This window comes from Poecilia latipinna, unplaced genomic scaffold (genome assembly GCF_001443285.1).
Source record: "Poecilia latipinna isolate Pla-1442-1.1 unplaced genomic scaffold, P_latipinna-1.0 Scaffold1171, whole genome shotgun sequence".
NCBI classification, from domain to species: domain Eukaryota; kingdom Metazoa; phylum Chordata; class Actinopteri; order Cyprinodontiformes; family Poeciliidae; genus Poecilia; species Poecilia latipinna.
The window spans coordinates 180,876-193,554 of NW_015113787.1; the positions used below are offsets into that span (position 1 = coordinate 180,876).

General features: G+C 40.8%; 1 protein-coding gene across 4 annotated transcripts in view; it reads left to right on the forward strand.

Moving 5' to 3' along the window:
- Positions 1–8,145, forward strand: part of LOC106960257 (Down syndrome cell adhesion molecule homolog) — a 142,900-nt gene extending 134,755 nt beyond the window's left edge. For 2 of the 4 annotated variants that reach the window (XM_015053251.1, XM_015053252.1), the window contains exons 29-33: positions 237–352; positions 440–604; positions 2,805–3,005; positions 3,395–3,697; positions 6,744–8,145. In XM_015053251.1, coding sequence (XP_014908737.1) covers positions 237–352; positions 440–604; positions 2,805–3,005; positions 3,395–3,697; positions 6,744–7,258 — 1,300 coding nt within the window. In that variant the 3' untranslated portion in view covers positions 7,259–8,145. The remainder of the gene's footprint in view (positions 1–236; positions 353–439; positions 605–2,804; positions 3,006–3,394; positions 3,698–6,743) is intronic. The other 2 variants (XM_015053253.1, XM_015053254.1) reach the window with 1 other exon arrangement.
- Positions 8,146–12,679: the final 4,534 nt, after the last annotated feature.

Consider the following 12,679-nt stretch of genomic DNA (forward strand, 5'->3'; position numbering starts at 1 on the left):
TTGATTTGTGCATGCTCATTTGCTTTCAGGCAGAACATAAATCACTCGGCAAGCCGGAGTCACAGCCCCGTTCAGTAAAAATCAAATGTATTGTTGGTGCTGTCCATTCACCTTCGCTCAACGTCTTGTCAGCTTAAGTGGAACCGAGTTTGCATTCCTGCAACACAAGAGTCACACAGCTGAGGAGATTACCTGGCGTTTTTTTTTTTTTTTTTTTTTTTTCTCTCCCTTCACAGTAAAAACACGCGGACGCCAGACACGGTGAACAAGCAGCAGCAGACGCTGAGAATGCACATTGACATCCCCAGAGCGCAGCTCCTCATCGAGGAGCGGGACACGATGGAAACAATCGGTAAAACGCTCGGGGTGGAACCTGCTTCCCTCGGTCGCCGTGTGCGCCACGCTCACAGCTTCCTAAACCCTGCTTCCTCTCTGTTAGACGACAGGTCCACTGTGCTCCTGACAGACAATGATTTTGGGGAGACCAATAAGCAGAAGTCTTCCACGGTGACCCACACAGTCCACTACCAGTCTCTGTCCCAGGCCACTGGGCCCCTGGTGGACGTATCCGATGCCAGGCCTGGAACCAGTGAGTCCCACCACCGTCAGTGCTCAACATTTATTTCCTTTACTACTAACAATGTCTCGTTATGTGTTGGTGACAATAACAAAACTGTTGTGCAAGTGATGCTGTGATTTTGTTCTACGTTGTAGCTGAGAATCTAGCATGCAGTGTTTTCATGTTATGACCACAACCTCCAATTTATTTATCATTTATTATTATTAACTTAAAAAATAATAATTGTAATTTAGTTTGAAAAAACAAGTGTTTTTTTTTTTTCATTCAAGCCCCCTTAACTCTGATAATCCTAAGTAAAAACCAGTGCATTCAGAAGTCAGCTAATTAGTAAACCAGTGTGTAAATTAATTTAAGTATCGGTTTTAGTACAACTAAGGCTCAGCAGCTCATTTGAGCACATTAGTGAACAAACGATATCATGCAGACACAACAATGAACAATTTTGAAAACTTTCTCTTTCTTCCCACTTCACAGCTTTGCACTATTTGGAGTTGGTCTGTAACAAAAATCCTAATAAAACACATTTAAGTTTGTGACAAAATCCCAAGGTGTATAAATGCTTTTACAGCTTTATGTAAATACACTTTTGCAGACTTTAGTGCTGGAGTAACTTGGCTCAGATACACAAAATACACAAAGGTGATAAAGCTTTACTGCACTTTCATCTGAAATATATGCAAGGCATTAAACCGCTCCACCGGTTTTATTTAAAATGGCCCTGATACAGTGTGTTGTCTCACAACGACAAACTTATTTCTGGTGTTTAGGCTCTTCTGAAGCCAAACTGATGAAGAGTAGCGATCTTTATGTCTCTGTTTTGAAACAAAGCTTCCCGTTGATGCCCACAAAGTACGGCATGAGGGTCACATTTAGGTAGACGATTAGTTCTGCAGGCTGATTAGAAACATCCACTTATTCCTTATTCTTCTATCATTTTTTTTTTTTTTTTGCAGCTTATCTGCCGGTTCACTTTTAAATAAACAAATGTGAAGACAGGAGACAGAACAATGTTTAATCCTTGTAAATAGACACACAAACACTGGCACCCATTCGAGTCTAAAGCACAGCCTTTAGCACACAAGCAATGAGTCACATGACCTGACCAGTGTGAACTCATATTGCTGACTCAGAGCTTTCCTTCTTTCTTTCTGTCATTTCATCCCTCCATCTCTGCTGACTACTGTTACCAGCTTTATTCTTCTCTCTGCGTGGATCTGGCCTCAGACCTTTTCTAAATGGTTTTATTATCATCGGCTCCGGCAGCGGATGAGGCACCTGCGGCATGAGGGGGTCAAGCTGAATGAGACAAAGGTTTTAGGTTTCTGGAGTTTGACAGTGATAAAAAATATATATATATATATATATATTTGCTGAGGGCAGAGAAAGCAAACAAGAAGGGTGAACTGTATGAAAACAGAAGCCAAGACATCCTACTGCCTAAATGTTGCACGTCGTCAGCGTTTCATGAATGTCCTTTAAGTGAATGTGAAGAAGCTCCAACAGACCAAGCTGAGATCTTCACAAACAGCTTCTTGAAAACACGGAAACTTAAAAACTGTTGGTAGATCTGTTGCCAAATTAACTGCACAAATACATTCAGAAAACAGTAAAGGTTATTCTGTTACAAACATAGTAAAATAAAGTCCAAACTAGTTGCTGTCCTTGTTGAAACAGGTTGAACAATTGAAGTTTTGGAAACTATTAACTAGTTGGTCACTTCTGCTAAAAGTCCAACAAAGATTTATGGTATCCAGGTTAAGAAAAGTTGGTGTGCTCCTTTTGAATTGTGAATCAGGGGAAATAAGAAATTAAGAAATTGTCTTGCCGGATTTAAAATATTTGATAGATTGCTGGCGTTTTTTTTCCCCCCTAAATTAATCCAAAGATGGATGCGAGCGAACGCAGATCTCCATTTTAAATGATTAAAACTGAGATGCAAGGATTTTGATTCAAAAGCAACAAAATTAAAACAAAATTATGACCAAATTTTGACTCACATTTAGTTTTATAATATATATTTTAAAGTATTTGTATGGTTGGGGTTGCACCAAAATGTCCTTGGCAAAGCACTTTATTGTTTCTGTCTTATTTAAATTTGTCCTAAACTTTTGCATATCTACTGAATGATTGTGATGATTTTCAGCTGACAGCTGCTAACCTGAACAAAACAACTGCCCTTTCCCCCCCCCCCCATCCCCACCCTCACCCCACAAATCACTGCTAGACCCCACTGCCAGACGCACTGCCAAAGCTGGACCTGCTGCAGCACGGAGCCGCTACGCCAGCCAGTGGACTCTGAACCGGCCGCATCCCACCAGCTCCTCACACACCCTGACCACTGACTGGAGGCTCCCCACTCCGCGCGCCACCGGATCTGTGGACAAAGAGAGCGACAGCTACAGCGTCAGCCCCTCCCAGGACACAGGTAGAGCCGGAAAAGATAGGAAAAAAAAAAAACCCACACAGACAACATGAACTCAGTCTGTTTTTAAAGCTAGAATGTATCGGGAATATGTCAGAAGTTGCTTTTGTGAGATTGTAAAATGCATCAGTCGGGAAGAAGACTGCTCTTGTTTTTAATCCAAAAATGTTGGCTTGGTACTTTATTTTCTTCAAAACTCAGACTGTGTAGCCCAGTCCTGCCTAATATTATTACCTTTTGAATCCATCATAAACCCATTCTTTACTTTTCCCATTATGCTTTGCACCACTGGTCAAAACAAATCAAAAATCCCTTTAAAAACACACAAATATCAGCAGAACAATCCAATGCATGAAGTGCATTTTGTTCACAATGCACCCCCTCCTTATCAGATCGCGCACGGAGCAGCATGGTCTCAACAGAGAGTGCGTCTTCCACCTACGAAGAGCTGGCCAGAGCCTACGAGCACGCCAAGATGGAGGAGCAGCTCCGTCACGCAAAGTTCACCATCACAGAGTGCTTCATCTCTGACACGTCGTCCGAGCAGATGACAGCAGGGACCAACGACTACACCGACAGCCTGACCTCCAGCACACCATCGGAGTCGGGCATCTGCCGCTTCACCGCTTCCCCGCCCAAACCTCAGGATGTCAGCAGGGTCATGAACATGGCCGTGCCCAAGGCGCACAGACCAGGTGAGGAAGTGGAGCTTGGACGATGACACGGAGTTACAGCGTTGGTCAGGATGACCCGGTTAAAGTCCAGCTGAGAATCAATGGCGCAGATCGAAAGCGTTCAGCATTCAGCCGTTAAGAGGCGTATTCCAACGTGGCTGTATTTCTCAAGACAATAAAACAGCATCTTTAACCATTTATAAGTATATTTTGAATGAACAGTTTGACAGTAACCTTATTCTCTTATGCTATACATCTTTTGCATAATAATCCTCCTTAATTTGTACTTTTAAAGGAAGAAAATAGATTGAAACACATTTTATTAGCTAGTTAATAGCCTGTCTTTGAAGGCTCCTTAATTAACTTTCGGCCAGCTCCTCTTTTAATTGCACTTGGTTTAGCTTTGCATTCTGTGGTGTGTCTCATTAGTCTTTAGACTTCTGCTGGAAAATCAGGTAGTCTCATTAATCATCACTTGATATATATTAGAAGAGCTTTCTATTGTTGCCTTGTTTATCTGTAGCTTCCCCTCCTGACAGACTGACAAAGCCCATCAGACTTCATAAAATCATAATTAGGACATGAGGTTTCCTACTGCACCCTTGGCATATGTTTTATTTTTAGGGATTTTTTATTTCCCAGAAATGATTCCCCTTTTTTTAATTTTTTTTATTTATTTTATTTTTTTTTATGCAGTGCGGCTGCTAGCTTACCTTACATGAACCTTAGCTTCTCTGTAAACCCATCAGTTACTTGATCCAGCAGCCCCACGGAGGCGGCTGACCACACGCCATGCACAGACGGCCCGAACTGAAAAACACTGTGCTCTCTGACACATGCGGACAGCTCGTCCATCACCCGTCCTGCTCTCATGCGATAGTCTGTCTGGGACCGCTGATAATTAGCGGTGCTGGAGGTCTCCTCTTACAAGGAGCGGAAGAAGAACTTTGGGTCTGCAAATGTGCCGGAGGTTCCCCGTCAGACAGCAGCCGAAGACATCAGATCTCCTTCTTAGGTTTCAGGTCTCATTATATCATGAAGTGCTGTGCACAGGACAGCAGGCATGTCTAGCAAAGAGAGGGCAGCTAAAGGCTATCTGTCAACCTGATCTCAAAGTATTGTAACTGAGTACAAAACAGCACTTTGCTGATAAAGGGGAGACCTATCAGGATGACAACAGGCTCTTTGCTTATCAGACCAGAGTGGCGACTCTCACTGCGAACACTGTGGTGTCACTTACACTGGGAGTACAAGGCAGAGATTTAGGATCTTAATTTGCTTGTTGCGTTTTTGTGGTGTTAATGAATCTTTATGGGGACGTAAATGTAAACTGAATAATTGTACATGGCTACATACAAAACACTTTAAGTATTATGTGTACAGCAGGTGTAAAAAAAAAAAACACCTTGTGTGTTTTCTTGAATTCTCTCTTTCCTCTCTATTTTTTATCTTCCTCTTTCCCTTGAATTATTTTTGCTCCACCTCTCTTAATTTCTTAACCCCAAAACTATTTCTAATAATAAAACAATGGAAATAAAAATCACATTTTTGTGACCCAAGAGTACTTTTGGCAAAAAAAAAAAAAAAAAAAAAAGTTTGGACAGCCACACCAGCTTCATGTTAAATTTGTGTAGTAACGGGTCGTAGTCTCACATTTCAAGAGTCTACTTGCTCAGATTTGAGCCAAATGAAAGAAGAAATGATGACTATGCAGTTAAATCAAATGAAATGTGAGGTTTTAGCCTTGGATTATCTATCTCAATAATAACACATGAAAATGATTAACTGGAAAAAAATATCAAACTGATATAGTCCAACAGTGTTTGGATACGCTCTGGTGTGAAATCCAGAGCCAGCAGAGCTGCTGATGTGCCTCACACTAAGAGTGAACGATGCGCCTTCAGCTTTACCACCATCTCTATTACATTACTGAGTGAGCTCAGCTGATGCCATGTTGTATAGACACAGGCATACAGCGAATGCTTGAGTCAAAACGCCTCACATGACTGAGATCTATGAGATGCACATTCGGTTTCTGTGTTCAGTTTTTGTTCCCTGTAAGGCACGACAGAGGAAGGTGTCACCTTCAGGCGGCCCTGTAAATGTGTTACTTGACACACAAATGTCGCCGTTGCTTGTACATATCTTTCAGACACAAAATGCTGTTTCGATGATGCACTTTGGTGTCTCATCGCTGTACCACTCGCAGTTTACGAACTGATTCATTTTCAAACTTCATTTCTAATGAGCTCCCAGGGAAACACTTGAATCTATATTTAATTCAATTAACGCTTCAAGCCATTCATCATGCTTGCCGGCACTAATGGGGCTTATCCATAACCAGAGTAATTTATTCATTCTTCCTGTGAACCCTGGAATCCATCCCCTGAGGTCACACACACACACACACACACACACACCGACTGAATGTGCAGAGGCGACCTTGTCTGAGCTTGCATTAGCGCAGAGATTCTGGCAGGAGCTGTGACTGTGCACATATAGCACACCTACCTTCTATCCGTACATGTGTGGGTTGTGTGTGTGAGGGTCTCCGTGTGTGGGAGAGATAATGTGTTAAGAGCAACCTTAGAAGTGAATGGCGTCTCTCTAATTATGTGCCGATCTCTGCATCTGTGAAATGATAAAATGTCGGTTCTGTCTGAGCTGCATAGGAGCTACAGAGAGCGTCAAGTGGTCTGGACACCTGGCTTTATATTTGTGCTGAATTACATGCAGAAGGCAATGCATTTAGGAAAAGGAAAGTCTACTCATCCTCTTTTCCTTATCTTGATTTAACACACATGTCCAATCTGTGAAATCATCAGCTTCAAATACCAACACTATGTAAATGAGCGACATTACAAAAGTTTATAAAATAGTGTTTTGCCCTCTAGCCGTTAGCTTCAGCCTCCTGACCAACGTATTTACCAGAATCTCACTTCCAAAAATTAAAATCAACCCCGTTAATGTTTATATGTCGTCGCTTTTATTGTATTTTCAGTTTTCCCAAACACCACAGTAATTATTTCTAACGCCGCTTACTGCTTCTCTGTGTGTTGCCTCCCAGGAGGAGAGTTGGTCCACTTACCGCCCTACCTCCGTATGGACTTCCTGTTGAACCGCGGTGTGCCTCTGCCAGCCCGAGGAGGGGGCGTCAGCAGCAGTAGTGGCAGCAGTAGCAGCGGGGGAGGCGGTGCAGGAGCTGCAGGACCGAGCGGAGGTGGTGCTGGTGCTGCCGGGGAGTCAAGAGGAGGCGGCGGAGCCATGGGTCAGGCCTGCCTTGAACCCCAGAGGAGTCGTACCCTAAAGAGGCCTCCTCCGATGGAGCCCACACCCATGGAAGTGCCCTCTCCTAGGGAGGTGCAACAGTGGCAGCCAGGAACTGCCTCTACCCTTCCACACAGGGATGTCCGGGAGAGGGGGGAGGCCCGGGGCGAGGTCCGAGGAGAGGCGCCCCCCTCAGGAGATTTAGCCCAAGCACAGGCTGCCAAGCTCAGCACCTCACAGGAGTCACTGCTGGATTCCAGAGGACACCTGAAACAGAGCAACAACCCTTATGCCAAGTCTTACACTCTGGTATAACACTGGGACACACAGGACTGATTCAGACACACAGGACTGATTCAGACACAATCTGAGAGGAAGAACAAAAGACAGACGACCGGCACAGGAAGGACAGATTACCACAACAGAAACTGTTGTACATAGAGCTGTTTCTGACATGCGTCTAAAGTGGATGCTTTTCTTTGAGTCTGTCTTTCTTTCTTTGACTCTTTTCTTTCTGTCCTCTCTTGCTCTTCACTGATGCTTTCACACGTTTCTTTCTCTCACAACTTGCTCCTCTTCAGAAAGGTTTTCTCTCACAGTTCTTATTTTCTACTTGAGTATTCTTTTATTCGAAAGTGACAAAATAAGAGGATGGCCAAAATGATTTATTTAAAAATTTGAGAAAGTTAAAAAAAAAAAAAAATAAGAATATTGAATTTATATCAAGGACAATTATAGTCATTATTATTATTATTATTAATATTGTATAAAAACAGAAAATATCTAAAAAATATGAAGGGGAAACTGAAGAGGACTCTGAAGCACTCTGCAGGAGAACGTTGCTTTCTTAATTTATTTTTATTTTTCATTGTTGCAGTGTAATGAAATATGTGATTGGGTAACAATGAAGATTTTAACACAGCGAAGAGCCTATAGAGGAGGAAGAGGAAGCGTGATGCCAGACAGGACCGCCAATGCTGACCAATCGAAATGTTTTTCAGACTCTCTGACAACTTGCATGGCGACTGATCAAATGACAATTACTAGGAATGGCTGGAAATCCAAAAAAAAGAGAAAAAAAAAAAGATAATTTTGTCACTCTGAGAAATTATACAATGTGAATATATATAAAGAGAACACTTTTATTTGTGGATATTATGGGGAAAATGATTTGGTTAATAAAGTCCTTAGTCTTGTTTGCACACATTCGAGTTTGATTTTCCCTTTCCCCAACCTTTTTTTTTTTTTTTTTTTTTTTACCATTTTATCCAGGAAAGATTGGTGGATGAAAAAAAGTCCCGGTTCACAGTCTCCACTCTAATTCATCCAGAAGGTGTTCTGTTGGGTTCAGGTCAGGTCTCTGTCTGGGCCAGTCAGGTTCTTCAAAACCAAAACCTGCTTATTTCTGTATGGACCTTGCCTTGCACGAGTTCACAATCGTTATGGAACAGTTTCCACAAAGTTTGGGAATTTTTCAAAATGGATTGGTATCCTGCGGCAGTAAGAGTTTCTTTCTGGAGAACACAACATAACAACCAGAGTTGCTCTTGTCTTCAGGATATATCCCTCAAGGTCCACTCACCTCGCTTTGTGGCTGAGTTGAAGTTCTTCCCCTTTGCAGCAGATTTCCTTTACAGTGTATTTTCAAGCACTGAGGTTTGCCACAACTATTAGAAGTGCTAATAAATATTGAATGCTTTATTTTGGCCATTTTCACAGCATTCTGTAGTCGCTACATATTGGATAGTTAACTCAAGGTTTTTAAGCAACTTCTGAGTTTCCCAGTTGTGATTTAAGTTTCATCAGGCGTACTAATAGCTGCTGTGATTCACCAAAAAGTTACAAACCCAGAATCGAGTCTAACTAGGCTGAAGATCTAACCGACCAGAAAATGTGCAAAAAAAATAATAAAATAAAATAAAAAGGTTGAGGAACAGCGAGGAGGCAGTGATGTTAACCTTGACCGTCTTTACAAAAACTTAAATTTGACAATTAAAAACGATGAGATGGTATCAAACTCTAAAACATCCCACAGACACAGATCCACACAACCTGCTAACATGAGGAACAAAAACGATGAGGCTGATTGAGGTTTTCCTTGGTTTTCAGTAGGAACAGCTCAAGCAGTTTATTGAGACACTAAAAATTATTGGACTTGGGTGAAATATGTTTCATTAGATTTAACAATTGCATCACTAATCTTTTTCCATTTTGATGGAAAAAAAAATACTATAAATATTATAAAATATTACTGCAATTTTAAATTTAACTAAACTACTATGGCAGCCAATAAAACAAAGCACTTTTTTTTAAATTATCCAAACAGTTTTGTCTTGATAATAATCTCATTCAGCTGATCATGGAGGACAGAAGTTAGTCTACATCAGGAGAGACCAAATCAAGTTCTTGAGAGAAATCCTGCAGCTTTTCCTGAAGGTGCACGTCTTCTCCAACACACCTGATGGACGAATTCTCTCATTGGTACTTAATTCTGATTTGTAGATTCTTGCAAACGCTCCGTTTATTCGATTCAGATGTGTTGCATCTAAAAGTCGAAAGAGCTACTGGAGCTACTGCTCTTCAGGACTAGATTTAGGTCCACTCAGTATATTCAGATTATTTAATGTATCTTTTAAAACTAATTTGCCGTTTTAATTTGTTTAGTTTACATAAATCCTACCAGTTACATATATTGAACAAATTAATACACCTTAAATCATGTACAACTTTGTTTTTCAACTAAAAAGCTGCTAACGTGATTACTTAGATATTTTTAAGAGGGTTATGATAGAATAAAACAGGAAATCTTGGCCATGAGGAGTGACTTTGACAAGCACAGCAAACATTTACGTGCAGTGTGTAAGCTTTGATCAACAGATGGCACTGTACAGTCGCTGAAATCAGACGGTTTCCTGAGTGATGAGGGTGCTGACTTTCAAGAGGCGGAAAAAGATGGTTCAGCACGAAAATCATAAGTGACAGCCCAGATAGAAACATCAGGAGCAACCCAGCAGTCTGTTTCATCATGAGCCTGCCACTTGCAGTTGCACACTGTGCTGAACGTGGTGAATTATTCATGCCGGAGCTTAACACTGGGACCTCGATCGGGTTTACACCGACACGGTGATCCCCGCGGTGCCTGGAAATTTGAATGAAACAGCAGAGACTCCATCCACACCAAAGCTAACACAAACTATCTTTTCCTTCAGGGAAATGCATGCAAATGAGGGCATATTAGTTTTTCCCCAGATTGGTTCAGGACACAAAAGAGTAATAGCCAGGATTCAGCGTTGAGTGGAGTGTGTGCATGCAATGCAACAACAACAACAACAATTCTGCATGCTTAGAAACTAGCTGCCAGCTGCTGGTTCAAATCATTGCAGGTAAAATACAACGTACCGTGAGTGGAGATGATTACATTTTCTTTTTAAAATCTGTGGGTTTCCCTCGTTGGTGTGTGGTGGGTTAATGAAGACGGATAGCCCACCTGGACACTGCGCATGCATCACTGTTGTCCATTTGCCCTTTCAGATTAGGAAGAGATGGGACTGGAGTGTTAATTAGTGACTTGCCTTCTGACTGCAAACCATCATCACACCTCCCACTGAGCTGGGAGGATGTGATGATGTCATGACACTTGAAGTGTCCGGTTTCAATGTTCCTGGCTTTTGCTTCTTTTCTTATCGATATAGATGTGACCTGTAATCTAAAGATCATTGAAATTGACTTCTACCGAAGACAGGGGTCGTGGAATATGTCACAACTTGTTGAGCAACTAAAATGTTAACAGTGGAGTTTCTTTAAGTCTCCTTTTACTTAGAGGATGTTTCAGATGTTTGCAGCACTTAGCTCTTATTTCGCCAGTATATCACCAGTTTAAGGTCAGTTCAGTCCAGTATTTTCTTTCAGCCGTCTCTCTAATCTTGTTTTACTGTTTTCTCTGTTACATTTGGAGATCATTTCCTGCTAACTTGGAAGTTCTGTTTTGCATGTTTTGGATATATGGCAGCAACAGCACGCATGTTATTAATTAAAGGGCTATTACACTCTTTTGCTAACCTCAGCGACAGGTTAGGGGGAAATTTACACAATTTCAATCAGATTGAATGGCTCACAGACGTGATTGTAATGGACGCTGAAGGAGGGAGAAAAAAAGTAAGCACTTTTACTTTTATTTTGTTTTTCACAAACCCTGCGTCAGACTATATTTAACATATCAATATAATGTTCAGTTTTCTTAAAGCTGGTTTGGTTTTTAACCTTATGGTCTAGATTAACAACTTTTACAGTCCCCTGAAAAAGGTGATTTATTCAGAAAACATGAGTACGTGTCCTTTTCTGGCAGCAGCTGGGAGCGGCAAACAGGCTCAAGCTTTTTTTTATTATTATTATTATTTGATGAAACTACCAGATGGATTGGAAATAAATAAATATGTTATTGATTTTGCTGTCTGCTAACTCGGTTGAATTTATGCAGCTGGCAAGAGTAATTATGCGTTTCTGGAGGGAGATGAACAATACAGCTTTTACAATATTTCAAACCAGTCTTTTTTAAGCTTCATCTAGCTTTACTTACTAACAGAAACATCTTTATTTTGGGGATATAATTTAAGGTGAAATATGTGGTTGGATTTACCTCTTAAAGCCAATTCATTTTAATATATGTTGTAGGTTAACACTGTGATTTTTATAGGTATTTTAATTACCTAACTTTACTTGCTATCTTATTGCAGCATAATACACGGGTACCTGGCAGTAAACAGGAAGCTTAGATTATTGGAAACGAGCAACCGATGAATGCTAATATCCAGAGGAACGTCTGCAGATTTTTCCCCTAATGGTCCAAGGTGGAAACCACAGAGAGACAAGAAAAAGACTGACGGCGTCCCCAGCTGCATTTCATAATGAGGCGCCTGAAGAGAAGCCCGGACGAAGGGCTGTAACTCACAGAGAACAAAACGGAAGAACTTCCCCCCTGAGATCACACAACACTTCCCTAATCAGGCTCGCATTCGGCTCTCTGTGGCCTCTCGGGCACTGATGAACTTTGTTTTCTTGACTAATATACTCATCATGTTTATCTCCTACTCTCCTGAACACAAATACAATGTCTTAGTAAGAGCATTATCAAAAACTAAAAAAATTGGTGCTCAATGGTCTTACAACAGCAGATATATGTGAATGACTTTAGCATTTAAATTTGATTTTTAATGAGTCCATATGTGTCATATACAATGGAAGGTAAGAAAATCTGTAAATTAGGATTGTGTTGGAGTAATTTGGAGGTGTGAATATGATATTTACTAGAAATAATATAAAATTTAACAATATAAAAGTTTTGTGTCACTAAGGTCACATTTTGTCATTCCTAATAAAACACAATTATTAAGTAAATTTCAATTTCTTTCAGTGTAAAATGCTTGTCACATCCTTCCAGAGTATTATTGTATGACAACAATCCCAAAGATACTCCTCATGTTCTCCACCCTTAATGTACCCAGAATGCATTGGTGATTAATTATTAAAGTAACTATAGGTACCAGATCTATCATGATAGAATGAGTTACTTAGGAAAAGACATTTATTTTCTCCACTGGGATTTAGTTCAGGCAATCATGGGTTGAAATAGATTTTCCTGCAAAGTTACTCTGAGATGATGATGATGATGATGATGATGACGACTGCATGTTAAGTGTTTGTAGAGGGTCATGCAGTGATGAGTAGATGGTCATTGAC